The sequence below is a fragment of the Podarcis vaucheri genome (genome assembly GCF_965113315.1).
Source record: "Podarcis vaucheri genome assembly, chromosome: 8".
NCBI lineage: Eukaryota > Metazoa > Chordata > Lepidosauria > Squamata > Lacertidae > Podarcis > Podarcis vaucheri.
The window spans coordinates 73,699,475-73,713,850 of NC_138766.1; the positions used below are offsets into that span (position 1 = coordinate 73,699,475).

Here is a 14,376-nt window from a genome sequence, read left to right on the forward strand (position 1 = left end):
AGGGGTCCCTTTACCTTTACTTTATCCCAGGTCCTAATACAAAACTTTAACCACTACACTACCCTGACTCTTGTAGAGCAGTGGTTTCCCAAAGTGTGCTAGTTCCAGGTTGTGGAGCTCCATCACATGAAGTTTATTTATTTAAAGGAGGGTTTGTTGCACTAGGGCAACAGAGTGCTTTAATCCACTTTAATTTCACAGTATTTCTGGCATGCCTTTGAATCCCTGTAGCAAAAATACATCTAGAGGTGACCTCTATGCACTTTGAAAAGCATGTTCTTAGGGGCCTGCTATTCAAAGGGCAGGAGGCGAAGGCAAAAATCTTCTCCACTAAAACAAAAATCACACTTGGGCATGCTTAAAAGTTGATATTTGGATTGTGGCCGATATGTCTGCTTTCCACCTTAGGAGGCTAAGTGCCATCTTTTCGGTTATGCTCTGTGAGAAATAACTTGGAATGGCAATATCCTATCAGTCCTTCTTAAGTAGTAATAGTACACTGGGGAAACTGGAGTTGGAAAAAGTACTTTGAAAGTGCTTTAATTTGCAAATTCCCCGTGGCCTGTAGCGCAAGAACCCTTGGCACAAATATGTTCTTTTTCAAGTACAGTTTACAGCAGAGGACGAGAAATTGCATCACACTTTTCTCATCTCTTCTCAGATTTCCTTAGGATCGCTGATTGCAACACTCCAGGCTATTGTGTTGCTCTGGGTGGCTGAGAGAAAATGATCATTTACAGAAACGAAAGCTATTCCAGAGTTGAACCATGATCTGGTTTACTTTTAATCACAAACCCTGAGGTACCAGTGGGCTCCAGCTGAGGGATAGGACCACGGGGTTCAGGCTTTTTATTCTCTGCTACATAAAAAAGAGTAGACTAAGAGGTTTGTTTTTTTAAAAAAAATATTAAAAAGGGCTGTATAATCCTGGATGTTTGGTCAGCACTGATGATTGGACACACACAGATAAACATCATCTAGAGGGCACCATGTTGGTGATTACTGCCTTATGTTAGTAGATCTCCACTAATGCAAGGCCCCTTGTGCTAGCAGACAGACAAGTGTTAGATGGAACTCATAGTTTAAACAGATAATAGGGGTAGATAAACAACCTTGTCAAGAGCATTCTACAGCAAGGGGGTCACCACCGAGAAGAAGGTAATATATTCAGAGAAGGTCCTCAAAGCATTCTATATGGAAATGCAGGCAACTCCCCATTTACATGGGGGTTGAGTCCCAAGGCAAGTTCCAAGTGAAATCGCGTACATTTGAAACACTATTGGAAAAATCTGCAAGCACCTTCTAAACCTCTGGAAAGCCTTGGAAAACTCTTTAAAAATACCAGCAGCACTGTGTTATGTACTGAGTTGAATAGAATCCAAAAGGCAGCAGTCTGATCAGTCCTAGAACAATAGGATTCAGAATGCAGCAGTCTGATTGGTCCTAGAACAATAGGGTCCAGAATAAAGCAGTCTGATTGGTCCACAGGAGCCACCCAATCCAGCTCCAGGTGGAAGTGAATCCGCAACCAGATTGGCCTACAGGTGAATCCCGGAATTAGCCAATCACGTGGGGCCCATTGTGTAAATAATGTATATAAAGCAGACATTCTGGGGGAACTTCCATTCCTCCTCACCACTATGAGCTGAATAAAGAGCATGAAATCCACTCTCGACTTCGAGTATATTTCAACTTACCAGACATCAAACTCCACCACAATCGCTCCTTTCAAACTCCCAATTCTCCACAGGCCTCAATGGTCAGTGCAAGGGCTCCTGGGATTGTATTTGCAAAGGTTCATGAGATTTCTGTTTTCATGACTCCCCCCCCCCTATATTTTTAAAGTCACTTTCTGGTTCTGCATGATGTGCGTGTGCCTGGCCACGCATCAGTTGGACGTGTGTACATTGGGTGTTGCCCATACTGGGGGCACAGTGCTGTTCTTAGAGTTTTCTTGGAGATTCCCCAGTCATTTTGAACTTGGTGCTACCTGGGCCCTTTTCACACTTCCCCGCACAAAACGGTCTGCATACTGAACAAGGTGGAGACAAAATAAGAGACAATATGGCAAAGGTGGACTTCCAGATGTTGGTGGACTTCCATCTCCCATCATTTTTAGCCAGCACAGCTAATGATCTGGTTTCAGCAGAATGTGGAGAGCCACAGGTGCAGCCCCATGAAAGCACGACACATACGCAACCTTGAGGCTAAAGCTGATGACGGTTTATTTTAGTATCTTGTGGTAAGGAAGAACATTAAGCGTTGAGGTGAAGGCCCGTATGTCCATAACAGAAGGGAGATTCAGCAGGGGAGAGGAGGGGAGGAATGTTAGTTCAGCTGTTTTGCCAAAGAAAGTCCCCTGAACGCTGTAGGTGCGTGAGAAATCCGTGTTCCCTTCCTGTTTGCCATAGCCAACCACCTGTGAATTCAAAGGCCAAGCAGTTACCAAAGCAGCAAACACCTGGGGTCTAAAAGTTCAGAGTCTGGTCTCCTGCAAGCACAATCCCGACATCATGTTAATTATGTCATTTCTGACAGGTTTCCTATCAACCGATGATACGTGAACTAACTGTAGGCACGCTTTTGCATATGACAAACTTGGCCCAAACATCTGGGTTACTGCAAAATGGTTTCCTGCTGTACAAATTCAGTAAGCAGACAGCAAACTTGCAGGGGAGATGGTGGCATAGATTTGTTTTGGCAAGCAGCGTTGCACATTATCTTATACAGTGGTACCTCAGGTTACATACGCTTCAGGTTACAGACGCTTCAGGTTACAGACTCCGCTAACCCAGAAATAGTACCTCGGGTTAAGAACTTTGCTTCAGGATGAGAACAGAAATTGTGCTCTGGCAGCACAGCAGCAGCAGGAGGCCCCATTAGCTAAAGTGGTGCTTCAGGTTAAGAACAGTTTCAGGTTAAGAACGGACCTCCAGAACGAATTACTTAACCCGAGGTACCACTGTAAACAGAAAGCTGCTGCTTGGATAATATTGGGTGCTTGAAGTCAATTTGGAGATGAATGTATCGGATTTCACTTCAGATGGCAAGCAGCACAGTGCAAAATCCCTAAAACAAACTCCACCTGCAAACTTTATCTAGTACAGTCATACTTCGGGTTAAAGACGCTTCGGCTTAAATCTTTTCAGGTTGTGTCCCGTGGTGACCTGGAAGTACCGGAAAGGGTTACTTCCGGGTTTCACCTCTTGTGCATGTGCAGACGCTCAAAATGACATTACGTGCATGCGCAGAAGCAGCAAATCACGACCCACACATGCGCAGATGCAGGTTGCATTCTGCTCATGTTGTGAATGGGGCTCCGGAATGGATCCTGTTTGCAACCAGAGGTACCACTGTAATGTAGAACCCTAATAGTCAAAATTGTGCCCTCCAGGTGTGGCTCATCTACATGTCCAGTTGTCCCTCTACGCTGGCCACACTGGCTGGAGCTAATCATAGAACTGTAGAGTTGGAAGGGACCCTGAGAATCATCTAGTCCAACCCTCTGCAACACAGGAATATGCAGCTGTCCCATACAGGGATTGAACCTGCAACCTTGGCATTATCAGCTCTACCAACTGAGCTATCTCAGTGCTTTTTAATGGGAGGTGAAGTCTGGCAACATCTATAGGGAACCACTTGGCAAACCTTGAGATAGCATGTTAAATGTAGGAACTTTAATATTTGAGATTGACTTCTAATACACTGCAGACCTTATTGAGAGAGAAATGAAGATCTCATCACTTTTGTTTGGATTTAAGCCAATTAAACCCCCATGAAACAAACAAACAGCTGAGAAGATAACAAACCTGTAAAAGTAAGGAGCATTTCCTTAATGAGTTCAGATGACTGTGGTTTTTAAGAAAGCCAAAGGTCATGAGATGGAAGAAACATTGATCAAATCTCAAAAATAACCAAATCAGTGTTGTACATCTCTGACTGCAAACATAAGGATTTTGGAGTTTGTAGGGCATCAGTTGAAGAAGGAGCAAAAAGGGTTTTCTTGTGTCTGTGTGTTTCTTTGAGGCTGATTAGCTGTTTTCCCTGTGTAAAGGTCAGAGGGGGCAGGGTTTCTGTTGAGGCAGGGGATTAGCTGTGGGAGGAGCCACCCATCTTTTAGATCTAGGGGAGCTAGTCTCAAACGTTTGTTGAGGGAGATCTAGGTGTTTTTTTGTGTGAGGGAAGTTATTTGTCCTGTCTTCAAGCTTTTTATGATGGAGGACCTCTGTAGCCAACCCCAACGACACGATCTCAAGATGGAAGGGGAGGGAACAGCTGCAGTCGCCTGCGATTCCTGCGCAATGTTTGCCATCTTGCCAAAGGTTGCAGGCAGCTTTACCTGCAGCAATTGCATGTTGATTGCCCTCTTAAAAGACAAAGTCCAGCAACTGGAGGAACGTGTAGCTACGCTCCAAAGAATTAGAGAGCTGGAGCTCTTCTTGGAAGCAACAGAGCACACCGTCTCCACCAAGGAGGAGACAGGGGACTCCCCTGAGAAGGAGTCTAGTTCACCAACACAGGAGCCAGATATATGGAGAAACGTGACTCAAAGAAGTAGGAGGCCCAGGGTTCACTCTGATTGCTTAGAAATACACAATCGCTTTGAGGACCTCTCCCCTAGCATGGAAGACGAAGAGCAGACTCCATTTGAGGATCTCTCCCTCATTACAGTCGATCAGGTATATGAAGACGAGCAGCAAAGTCAGTCCTCAGGGAATGTGCAGGCGACCTTGGAACGGACAGCTCACGGAAGAACCCCGACCAAACCCAAGAGGAGGCGTGTAGTGGTGATAGGGGATTCCCTACTGAGGGGAACAGAAGCAGTGATCTGTGGGCCTGACAAGATGTCTCGGGAAGTGTGCTGTCTCCCCGGGGCTAAGATCCAAGATGTAACTGAACGACTGCAAGGAATCATAAAACCCACTGACAAATACCCCTTCCTCTTGGTTCATGTGGGAACCAACGACACTGCAAGCAATAGCCTCCAGAAGATCAAAAGAGACTACGAGGCTCTCGGCAGGAAATTGAAGCAACTAAATGCACAAATTGTCATCTCATCTGTCCTCCCAGTTGAACGACGTGGCCCAGGGAGAGAGGGGAAAATAGTGGAAGTGAACAGCTGGCTTCGCAAATGGTGTAAACAGGAACGGTTTGGATTCTTAGATCACGGACTGCAGTTTCTTGAAGATGGACTTCTGGCAAGTGATGGGCTGCATCTCACAACGGTTGGGAGAAATGTTTTTGCAAAAAATCTCAGAAACCTCATCAGGAGGGCTTTAAACTGACTAATGTGGGGGAGGGAGACAGTGCTCCTGAAGGTAGGAGTCTATCAATTAATGAAGATGATCATCCAAATGTCATAGACCAAATGGAGCAAACAGCACGCGGACCTAGTGGTGGGAGGAAAAAATCCTTAAATAAGAGACACGGGGGAATGATTAATGGACTTCAATGTCTGTACACTAATGCGCAAAGCATGGGAAATAAACAAGATGAGCTTGAGCTCTTGGTACAGCAAACTAAATATGACATAATAGGCATCACTGAAACCTGGTGGGATAAGTCCCACGATTGGAATGTAATAATGGGGGGATACAATCTATTTCAGAGAAACAGACCAGACAAGAAAGGAGGAGGAGTGGCGTTATATGTCAGGGATGTGTATACCTGTGAAGAGATCCAAGATTTAGATCCTCAAAGCCAAAGTGAGAGCATTTGGGTCAAAATTAAGGGAGAGAAGAATAACAGAGACCTCATTGTGGGAGTTTACTATAGATCCCCAAGCCAAACGGAGGACATAGATGATGCCTTCCTGGAACAGATGGCCAAGCATGCAAAAGGAAGGGAGATAGTAGTAATGGGGGACTTCAATTACCCAGATATTTGTTGGACGTCAAACTCAGCCAAGAGCATAAGGTCAAACAGATTCCTCACTGGCCTTGCAGACAACTTCATTGTCCAGAAAGTGGGAGAAGCAACAAGAGGAACAGCCATTTTAGATCTGGTCCTAACCAATGTTGATGACCTGGTTAGTGGGGTAGAAGTGGAAGGATCATTAGGCGCGAGTGATCATGCTCTTCTGAAGTTTACTATACAGCGGAAAGGAGCAGCCAAGCATACTAGGACTCAATTTCTTGACTTTAAGAAAGCCGACTTCATAAAACTTAGGGAAGTGCTGGGTGAGATCCCATGGACAACAATACTAAAAGGAAAGGGAGTTCATGATGGCTGGGAGTTTGTTAAGAGGGAGATACTAAAAGCACAACGTCAGGCAATACCAATGAGACGGAAACATGGAAGGTGCCTAAAGAAGCCAGGGTGGCTATCTAAAGAACTTTTAACTGAATTAAGATTAAAAAAGGATGTGTACAAAAAATGGAAAAGGGGGGAAACCACCAAAGAAGAATTCAAACAAATAGCCAGCACGTGTAGACACAAAGTCAGAAAAGCTAAAGCACAGAATGAACTCAGGCTTGCTAGAGAGGTTAAAAGCAACAAAAAAGGCTTTTATGGGTATGTTCGTAGCAAAAGGAAGAACAAAGAAACAATGGGGTCACTCAGAGGAGAAGATGGTGAAATGCAAACAGGGGACATAGAAAGGGCTGAACTACTCAATGCCTTCTTTGCCTCAGTCTTCTCCAATAAAGAAAACAATGCCCGACCTGAAGAATTTGGAGCAAATGATTCAGCAAAGGAAACACAGCCCAGAATAACTAAGGAGATAGTACAAGAATATTTGGCTAGTTTAGATGTATTCAAGTCTCCAGGGCCAGATGAACTGCATCCAAGAGTATTAAAAGAACTGGCAGATGTGATCTCAGAACCACTGGCAGTCATCTTTGAGAATTCCTGGAGAACAGGCGAAGTCCCGGCAGACTGGAGGAGGGCAAATGTTGTCCCTATTTTCAAAAAGGGGAAAAGAGAAGACCCAAATAATTACCGCCCAGTCAGTCTGACATCAATACCAGGGAAGATTCTGGAACAGATCATTAAGCAAACAGTCTGTGAGCACCTAGAAAGGAATGCTGTGATCACCAATAGTCAGCATGGATTTCTGAAAAATAAGTCATGTCAGACTAACCTGATCTCATTTTTTGACAGAATTACAAGCCTGGTAGATGAAGGGAACGCAGTGGATGTAGCCTACCTTGATTTCAGCACGGCATTTGACAAGGTGCCCCATGATATTCTTGTAAAGAAGCTGGTAAAATGCGGTCTTGACTATGCTACCACTCAGTGGATTTGTAACTGGCTGGCTGACCGAACCCAAAGGGTGCTCATCAATGGTTCCTCATCATCATGGAAAAGAGTGACTAGTGGGGTGCCACAGGGTTCTGTCTTGGGCCCGGTCTTATTCAACATCTTTATCAACGACTTGGATGATGGACTCAAGGGCATCCTGATCAAATTTGCAGATGACACCAAACTGGGAGGGGTGGCTAACACCCCAGAGGACAGGATCACACTTCAAAACGACCTTGACAGATTAGAGAACTGGGCAAAAATAAACAAGATGAATTTTAACAGGGAGAAATGTAAAGTATTGCACTTGGGCAAAAAAAAATGAGAGGCACAAATACAAGATGGGGGACACCTGGCTTGAGAGCAGTACATGTGAAAAGGATCTAGGAGTCTTGGTTGACCACAAACTTGACATGAGCCAACAGTGTGACGCGGCAGCTAAAAAAGCCAATGCAATTCTGGGCTGCATCAATAGGAGTATAGCATCTAGATCAAGGGAAGTAATAGTGCCACTGTATTCTGCTCTGGTCAGACCACACCTGGAGTACTGTGTCCAGTTCTGGGCACCACAATTCAAGAAGGACACTGACAAACTGGAACGTGTCCAGAGGAGGGCAACCAAAATGGTCAAAGGCCTGGAAACGATGCCTTATGAGGAACGGCTAAGGGAGCTGGGCATGTTTAGCCTGGAGAAGAGGAGGTTAAGGGGTGATATGATAGCCATGTTCAAATATATAAAAGGATGTCACATAGAGGAGGGAGAAAGGTTGTTTTCTGCTGCTCCGGAGAAGCGGACACGGAGCAATGGATCCAAACTACAAGAAAGAAGATTCCACCTAAACATTAGGAAGAACTTCCTGACAGTAAGAGCTGTTCGACAGTGGAATTTGCTGCCAAGGAGTGTGGTGGAGTCTCCTACTTTGGAGGTCTTTAAGCAGAGGCTTGACAACCATATGTCAGGAGTGCTCTGATGGTGTTTCCTGCTTGGCAGGGGGTTGGACTCGATGGCCCTTGTGGTCTCTTCCAACTCTATGATTCTATGATTCTATGATTCTATGATTCTATTCTATGAGTAGGTAGTATGGAATATTTGTTGATTTTTATTTGTGTGTGAGAGAGTGGCGCATGCGTCATAGCTCAGAGACAGGACACTTGCTTTCCATGAGGAAGAATCTTTGGCATCTCCAGGCAGGGCTGGGAGAGGCTCCTGTTTAAAATCCTAAAGGGCTGCTGCCAGCCAGTGTCGACAATGCTGAGCTAGATGGATCAAGGGTCTGACTTGGCATAAGGGATTTTCTTATGGTCCAGAGTGGTGAATTTTAGTGTGGTGTGTGTCTGTGTTAATGAGTTGCAATCTCTGTTCTTCTAAATATCCAAAGCAGAACCTACAGTACTAATCTCCCCATGCTTCCACAGGCAGGGAGACATGCGTCCTCCCCACAAGGGAAATGTGGAAGTTCTTCTTCTTCTGATATTACAAAACAGGAAGCATAAGTGTGAAATTGTGCAAGAGAACAGGAAGTACATCTCGTAATGATGCTTCCAGGTCACCATGCCAGAGGCTGAAAGCTACAAAGGGGGCAAGATTCCATAAGTCTAGAATTACAGGTTCTGCCGTCAAGTGGTTAGGAGATGTTTCATTCTTAGTGCAACAGAAGAATGTGTGAGAGAAGGATTGACAGCAGGGGAGAGTGATGGAATGGTGGGTGGTGACTGAGTGACAGGCGGACCAAGACTTTGCCTAACAATGTCAGTTAGTGAGCTAGATAGTTGGACAAAGTTGAAGGAAGAGTGGGAAGAAGATTGAGAGTTATCAGAGACAATGAAGACGCATGTAAAAAGATGGGGAGTTAGGACAGGTGATAAAGAGGGATGTCAGGTATCTTATATAACTGCTATTTGTTAGTTCTTTACCAAACAAGTTGTTCTTGCTGTTCTATCCCACAAATACACATTTTCAATTCATGAATGTGTCCTAGATCTGGAGGACTTTAGATTAGACAGGGGAAGCCAATGTGGTCCCCTCCATTTCCCGTCAGAGCCAGCCAGCTTGGCTGATGGTCAAGGATGATGGAAGTTGTAGTTTAGCAACATCTGCAAGGCACCTGTTGGCTATCCCTGGGTTAGGGCATCGTCCCCTGTGCTGGCTTTGAATGACACAGACAAGTAAATAAAAGGAGAGTCTTCCTACTGCTTTCTGTAAATCAGTAGCACACAATAAGTTATTGAGGGAAGCCTGGACTCAAGGGCCCAAGGTATAATATGGACTAGAATGCCACTGTTACTATCCATCTATAGGCAAAAGCAAGAGAGGGACAATGGACGTTGCTCTTACCATTTCATAGTAAGCTACATTCCAGCCATGCAAAAGCCAGGGGTTTCTACAAGCACTCAAATACACAAATGACTCTCCAACTAGGTAAGGCCACATTCTAGGTAATCCAAAGCATTCAAGGAAGACATGAAACAGGTTTGAGTGAGAAATGAGGCCTGTGGGGGGACGACTCCAAGGGCCAGACAGAGAAGCGTTTGACACCCCCCCCCGGACTTCAGTTCCCCATCCCTGAGCGCTCTCTCTCTCTCTCTCTCTATATATATATATATATAAAGCATCCATTGGTACTCCCATATTTACATATCTATCTGCGAGAGAGCACATATACTCTGATTTCAGGTATACTCACATGGGTGCTCAGCACTCGTTTGTTCTTGCCCCTGAATCCTAGGAACCAGTCAAGCAAATGGGATTTTCTAAAGCTCTTCAGGGCTACAATCTATAAGCCATAAAAGAAAGAGATACACACTCCTTTGTGTCCTCCATCCAGCAAGCAAGAGGCATTATCAGACACATACCAGACAGGCAAAAAACTCTCAAGAAGGGTGCAAAGTAGGACTGAGACCAAGGAGGAGGCTTAGCTTGGCTAGGAAGGGCAAGACAGAGAGACCCAGAGGACCACATTTTGGCCCCTGGAACTGAGGTTCCCCACCTAAAACGACCCAAAATGAAGATATTGCCCTAGGAGGAGTGTTTGGTGCATGAGCATTATAAATGAGCACCATTACATAAATTCCTCCATAGTTTCTTCTCCCTTTCCCCACAGTAGAGATACACCTTGAACCATCTTATATGGGATAGTTTGTCTTGCAGTCCTATGCCCACTGACTTGGAAAGAATGCCAATTGAAAGGCTTGATCTGGATGTATTAAGAAAAATATAAGGGATATGCTACACATCAGTTCGGCTGCTTAGTTTCTCATTTTGGAATCCGCCCAGTGCAAGTGTTCCAACAGCCCCGTACACTCATCACAATGTATAAACTCACATTAGCAAGCTTAGCAGAACAGTCGCCCCAGCTTGGGGCAGATGGGAGGCAAGCTAGATGTTGATTCCTACAAGTGAGAGAAAATCTGACACCAATTTAAGAAATTCCCCCCCGTAACCACATTTTGGGATCTTGAAGATCTCAAGGCACAGCTGCCTCACACATGACAAACACTGAGAGAACATTCAAGGGGTAAACGAGCTGTTCATTTTCACTTGTGAAGAGCTGTGCGTTAATTTTTTTGCTTTGTTTTGCAAGAGCATAATTCAATTAGGAAGCCTAGATCTCAGGTCTCCCCTTTTGGCCTTGTCAGCACCATGTAGGCAATCACACACAGTCAGCCTAGTCCCACAAAGGCAATAACCCCCCCCCCCATTTTATGGACCAGGAGCAAAGCCACTTAACGATTACAACAAACAATTAACAAGAGACGAAGACGGGTAGCGTTTTACTATTTACTACCTCTCGGGCAAGTCTGTCAAACACGTACTGCTGAGTAAGCACTTCGTTCCAGTTCCTGTCCACCTCTTCCCCAAGATGGGCATCATCAGTTTGCTTAAGCTTTATGAGAGCTGAGACCTGTAAAACATGCGGCTCCTGTAGGAATGTCTCTGCTTTTGACAAAGTTCTGCTTCCAAAAAGCAAAACATGCACGTTGCCATGGATGTTTGTTTCTCGTTCCAAGGCGTGCACTCCTTTTTATGCTCTGATCCAATGAACAGGCAAGCAAAATCTGTGCAGCAGTGGCGAGGCACAGAGCAACAGCAAAATTATGGTGTGGCAGCAATCTATTTGACCTTTATAGCTTAACTTAGGGCTTGTCCATTCTTCCGCTTGTCTCAGTGCTTTCCCCCAGGAAAACCTACACTTCAGCGCTGAATTAGAGCAAACCAGGTGTGACGTTAACATATGAGAGTGCTGGAGGTGAAATAGTTAAACAGGTTACCCAATCAGGACCCAGGGGGTGGAGTCAGAGGGACTATAAAACCAGCTCTGGGAGGGGCAAAGGGAGGAGTTCGTTGGGAGTTGGGTGGTTGGTTGGAGTGGGAGTGAATTGGGATAGAGTTTGTGGGTAGGTTGAGTTAGTGTAGCGAAATAAGCTGAGTCAGGAACAGTTAGGAGCTAGGAAGACAAGCAAATATCTGAGAGGTGGTTTAGTGAGTGATGGAAGTTATAGGTCTGGATAGGCACCCCTCGTTTGTAATTGACCGATACCGTTTATGAAACCACACGCTTGTTAAACTGCAGTAAATAAACAGAACTTTATGTTCCAATTTAACTCTGACTGGACGCAGTATTGTACCAGGTAGGGCCTGGGTGGTGGCAGCGAGAAATAAAGTGGTGGCACAGAGAAATAAAGTGGTGGCACCGGGGACCCTTTGTGATCGCCATACCAGGTATCCAGCAGATTGATGTTTGCTCCGATTCAGTGGTAAAGAGCAGGCTTTCTAAGGGAAAGTGGCGGGGAAATGGAAAACAGCTCGGACCCAGGCATAGCAAGCACAGGACAAGCAGACAACCTCTTGGATCCATACTTCAAGACATGGGACAAGTGTTGTGTATATGATCCCTTGTTGGTTGCTGGCATCCATCTGTCTTGAGAGACAATGGAGTATGCCTCCAAGGGTGAAGTCAAACTGCTATGTTAGCAGCACCAAAGTGACCTCCCTAAGGTGCAAGCCTGGGCAGTGTGTCTAGAGGTCCTGGGCTGCCTAGATGAGAATCCCCCACCTTGGCCTCACTTATGTGGTCAAAGGAAATCAGAGCAATACGTTTGGCAGCTGCTTGGCTGCAGGAGTTGCTGAAGGAGGCGTACAATGTGCCACCCAACTGCCTTAGGGACTCCACTCCAGATTTGCATAGGGCTTACTCCTTTGCCTTATTTTCTCTTGAAGATGTCCCACAAGATGTCCAAGATAAATGCTCAGGTGCCTAAACCAGTCTGGATGCAACCCACAATGTAAAACAAGCCACAAGTCTTACCTGAGCAGAGAATTCGTCTTCAGTTAATTTCCGGAGTTTTTCTTCAAAGTGCACAAAGAACTCTTCTATTTTTTTATCAACAAATTCAGTGCTAAATGTTATCAAGGGCATAAGAAGTTTAGTTGTTATTGACCTAACCCCTTATGTGCCCGCATGACCTCTTAGATCTGCGGAACTGGCACTTTTACAAGTGCCACATGATATATGTACATTCTGCAACAAATTGAGGGCATGGCAGGTGCCACTCTGGGGAACTCCCTTCCCATTGATAGCAGGCAGTTACATGTCTTCACTCTATTGTTTATTTTCCATGCCCGCTAGCAACATTTTCTTTTCCATAAGTGCATAATTTTTGCATGCCATATTAACATGTAGTTTTTTAGTCGGTAACATTTTTTTAAAAAATTAATGGCTTTAAAAAAATGTAACTTGTTTTTAATGTTTTCTTTTATTGGCATTTAAAAAGTGAATATTTTAGGTTGTCTTTTGTAAGATGTGTCTTTATTTTATTAAGTTATTTATATACCACTCAATAACTGAAGTTTCTATATGGTCCTTTGCTTTAGGAAGCAGTGCATGCATTATGTTAGAGGGGAAAAAATTTCACATAGGAATTCACAAAGATTGAATTCCGCAGCAAGCATCCCAAAAAGGAAGCAAAGGGACCAACAAGAAACCAGAGTGTCCTGAAGCTTTTGGTATATCATGCACCTGCTAAGCCTGGAGAGACTGAATCTGACAGGCCTCAAATGAAAAATAATAGTAGCACTTGTGTGGAATGTATTGCATTCAACAAAGGTAATATTTTACAGCTGGTTAATTAAGATAACAGTTTCTCTCAAGCAAACAATAGGGAACTCATTTGTTGCTTGAAGATTCATCTCAAATGCACTGCCCAAATATAAACATTCTCAGGTTCTTTATATTGCCAGCAATGAGCATATTTTCACAGGCAAGAGCTTCATAAAAAAAGAAAGAAAGCAACAGTGCTGGCTGGTGATCTTGGTTCAGCTAATTGATTAATTATGACAACTACTCAATTGAGACTTTAAAATGTAAGAATCATATTTACAGCACATAGAAGAAACAGGTGTTTTAAATTTTGGGGATGACAGCTGTACACATTTGGAAACTGAAACTTGGTTTTTAACATGCTGCAATAAGACCAGGACAGGCAATCTAGCAGGGGGGTTGTGGAATCCAGGATTTCGTTTTTCTAGCTTTTTTGCTTGAAAAACACTGGGTCCTTTAGGTTAGATTCAGACTTTGCCTTTCTGTGCTATGGAAGGCTGCTTCCACTGAAGGTACAGGAGGCAATATTTGCTTATTAATTCCCCACCATTAAGTCTGAGCTCTTCTACATTTGTTTCAAAGCAACATATGAAATAAAGGATTTTATGAACTATATAGTCTTATAAAGTCTACCTTTATTAAAGGTAAAGGGACCCCTGACCATTAGGTCCAGTCGTGACCGACTCTGGGGTTGCGGTGCTCATCTTGCTTTATTGGCCGAGGGAGCTGGCGTACAGCTTCCGGGTCATGTGGCCAGCATGACTAAGCCACTTCTGGCGAACCAGAGCAGCGCACAGAAACACCGCTTACCTTCCCACCGGAGCAGTACCTATTTATCTACTTGCACCTTGAGGTGCTTTTGAACTGCTAGGTTGGCAGGAGCAGGGACCGAGCAATGAGAGCTCATGCCATTGCGGGGATTTGAACCGCCAACCTTCTGATCGGCAAGTCCTAGGCTCTGTGGTTTAACCCACAGTGCCACCCGCGTCCCTTCTACCTTTATTAGACAGCTCCCAATCCAGCTAAAGTCTGATAT

At 44.5% G+C, this 14,376-nt stretch overlaps 1 protein-coding gene across 2 annotated transcripts in view; it reads right to left on the reverse strand.

Moving 5' to 3' along the window:
* Positions 1–2,201: 2,201 nt before the first annotated feature.
* Positions 2,202–14,376, reverse strand: part of LOC309539376 (nardilysin-like) — a 52,226-nt gene continuing 40,051 nt past the window's right edge. The window contains exons 28-31 of one of the 2 annotated variants that reach the window (XM_082235533.1): positions 12,549–12,639; positions 11,028–11,144; positions 9,927–10,016; positions 2,202–2,419 (exon numbers count right to left, since the gene is read on the reverse strand). In XM_082235533.1, the coding sequence (XP_082091659.1) occupies positions 2,225–2,419; positions 9,927–10,016; positions 11,028–11,144; positions 12,549–12,639 (493 nt within the window). In that variant the 3' untranslated portion in view covers positions 2,202–2,224. The remainder of the gene's footprint in view (positions 2,420–9,926; positions 10,017–11,027; positions 11,145–12,548; positions 12,640–14,376) is intronic. The other variant, XR_014222835.1, reaches the window with a different exon arrangement.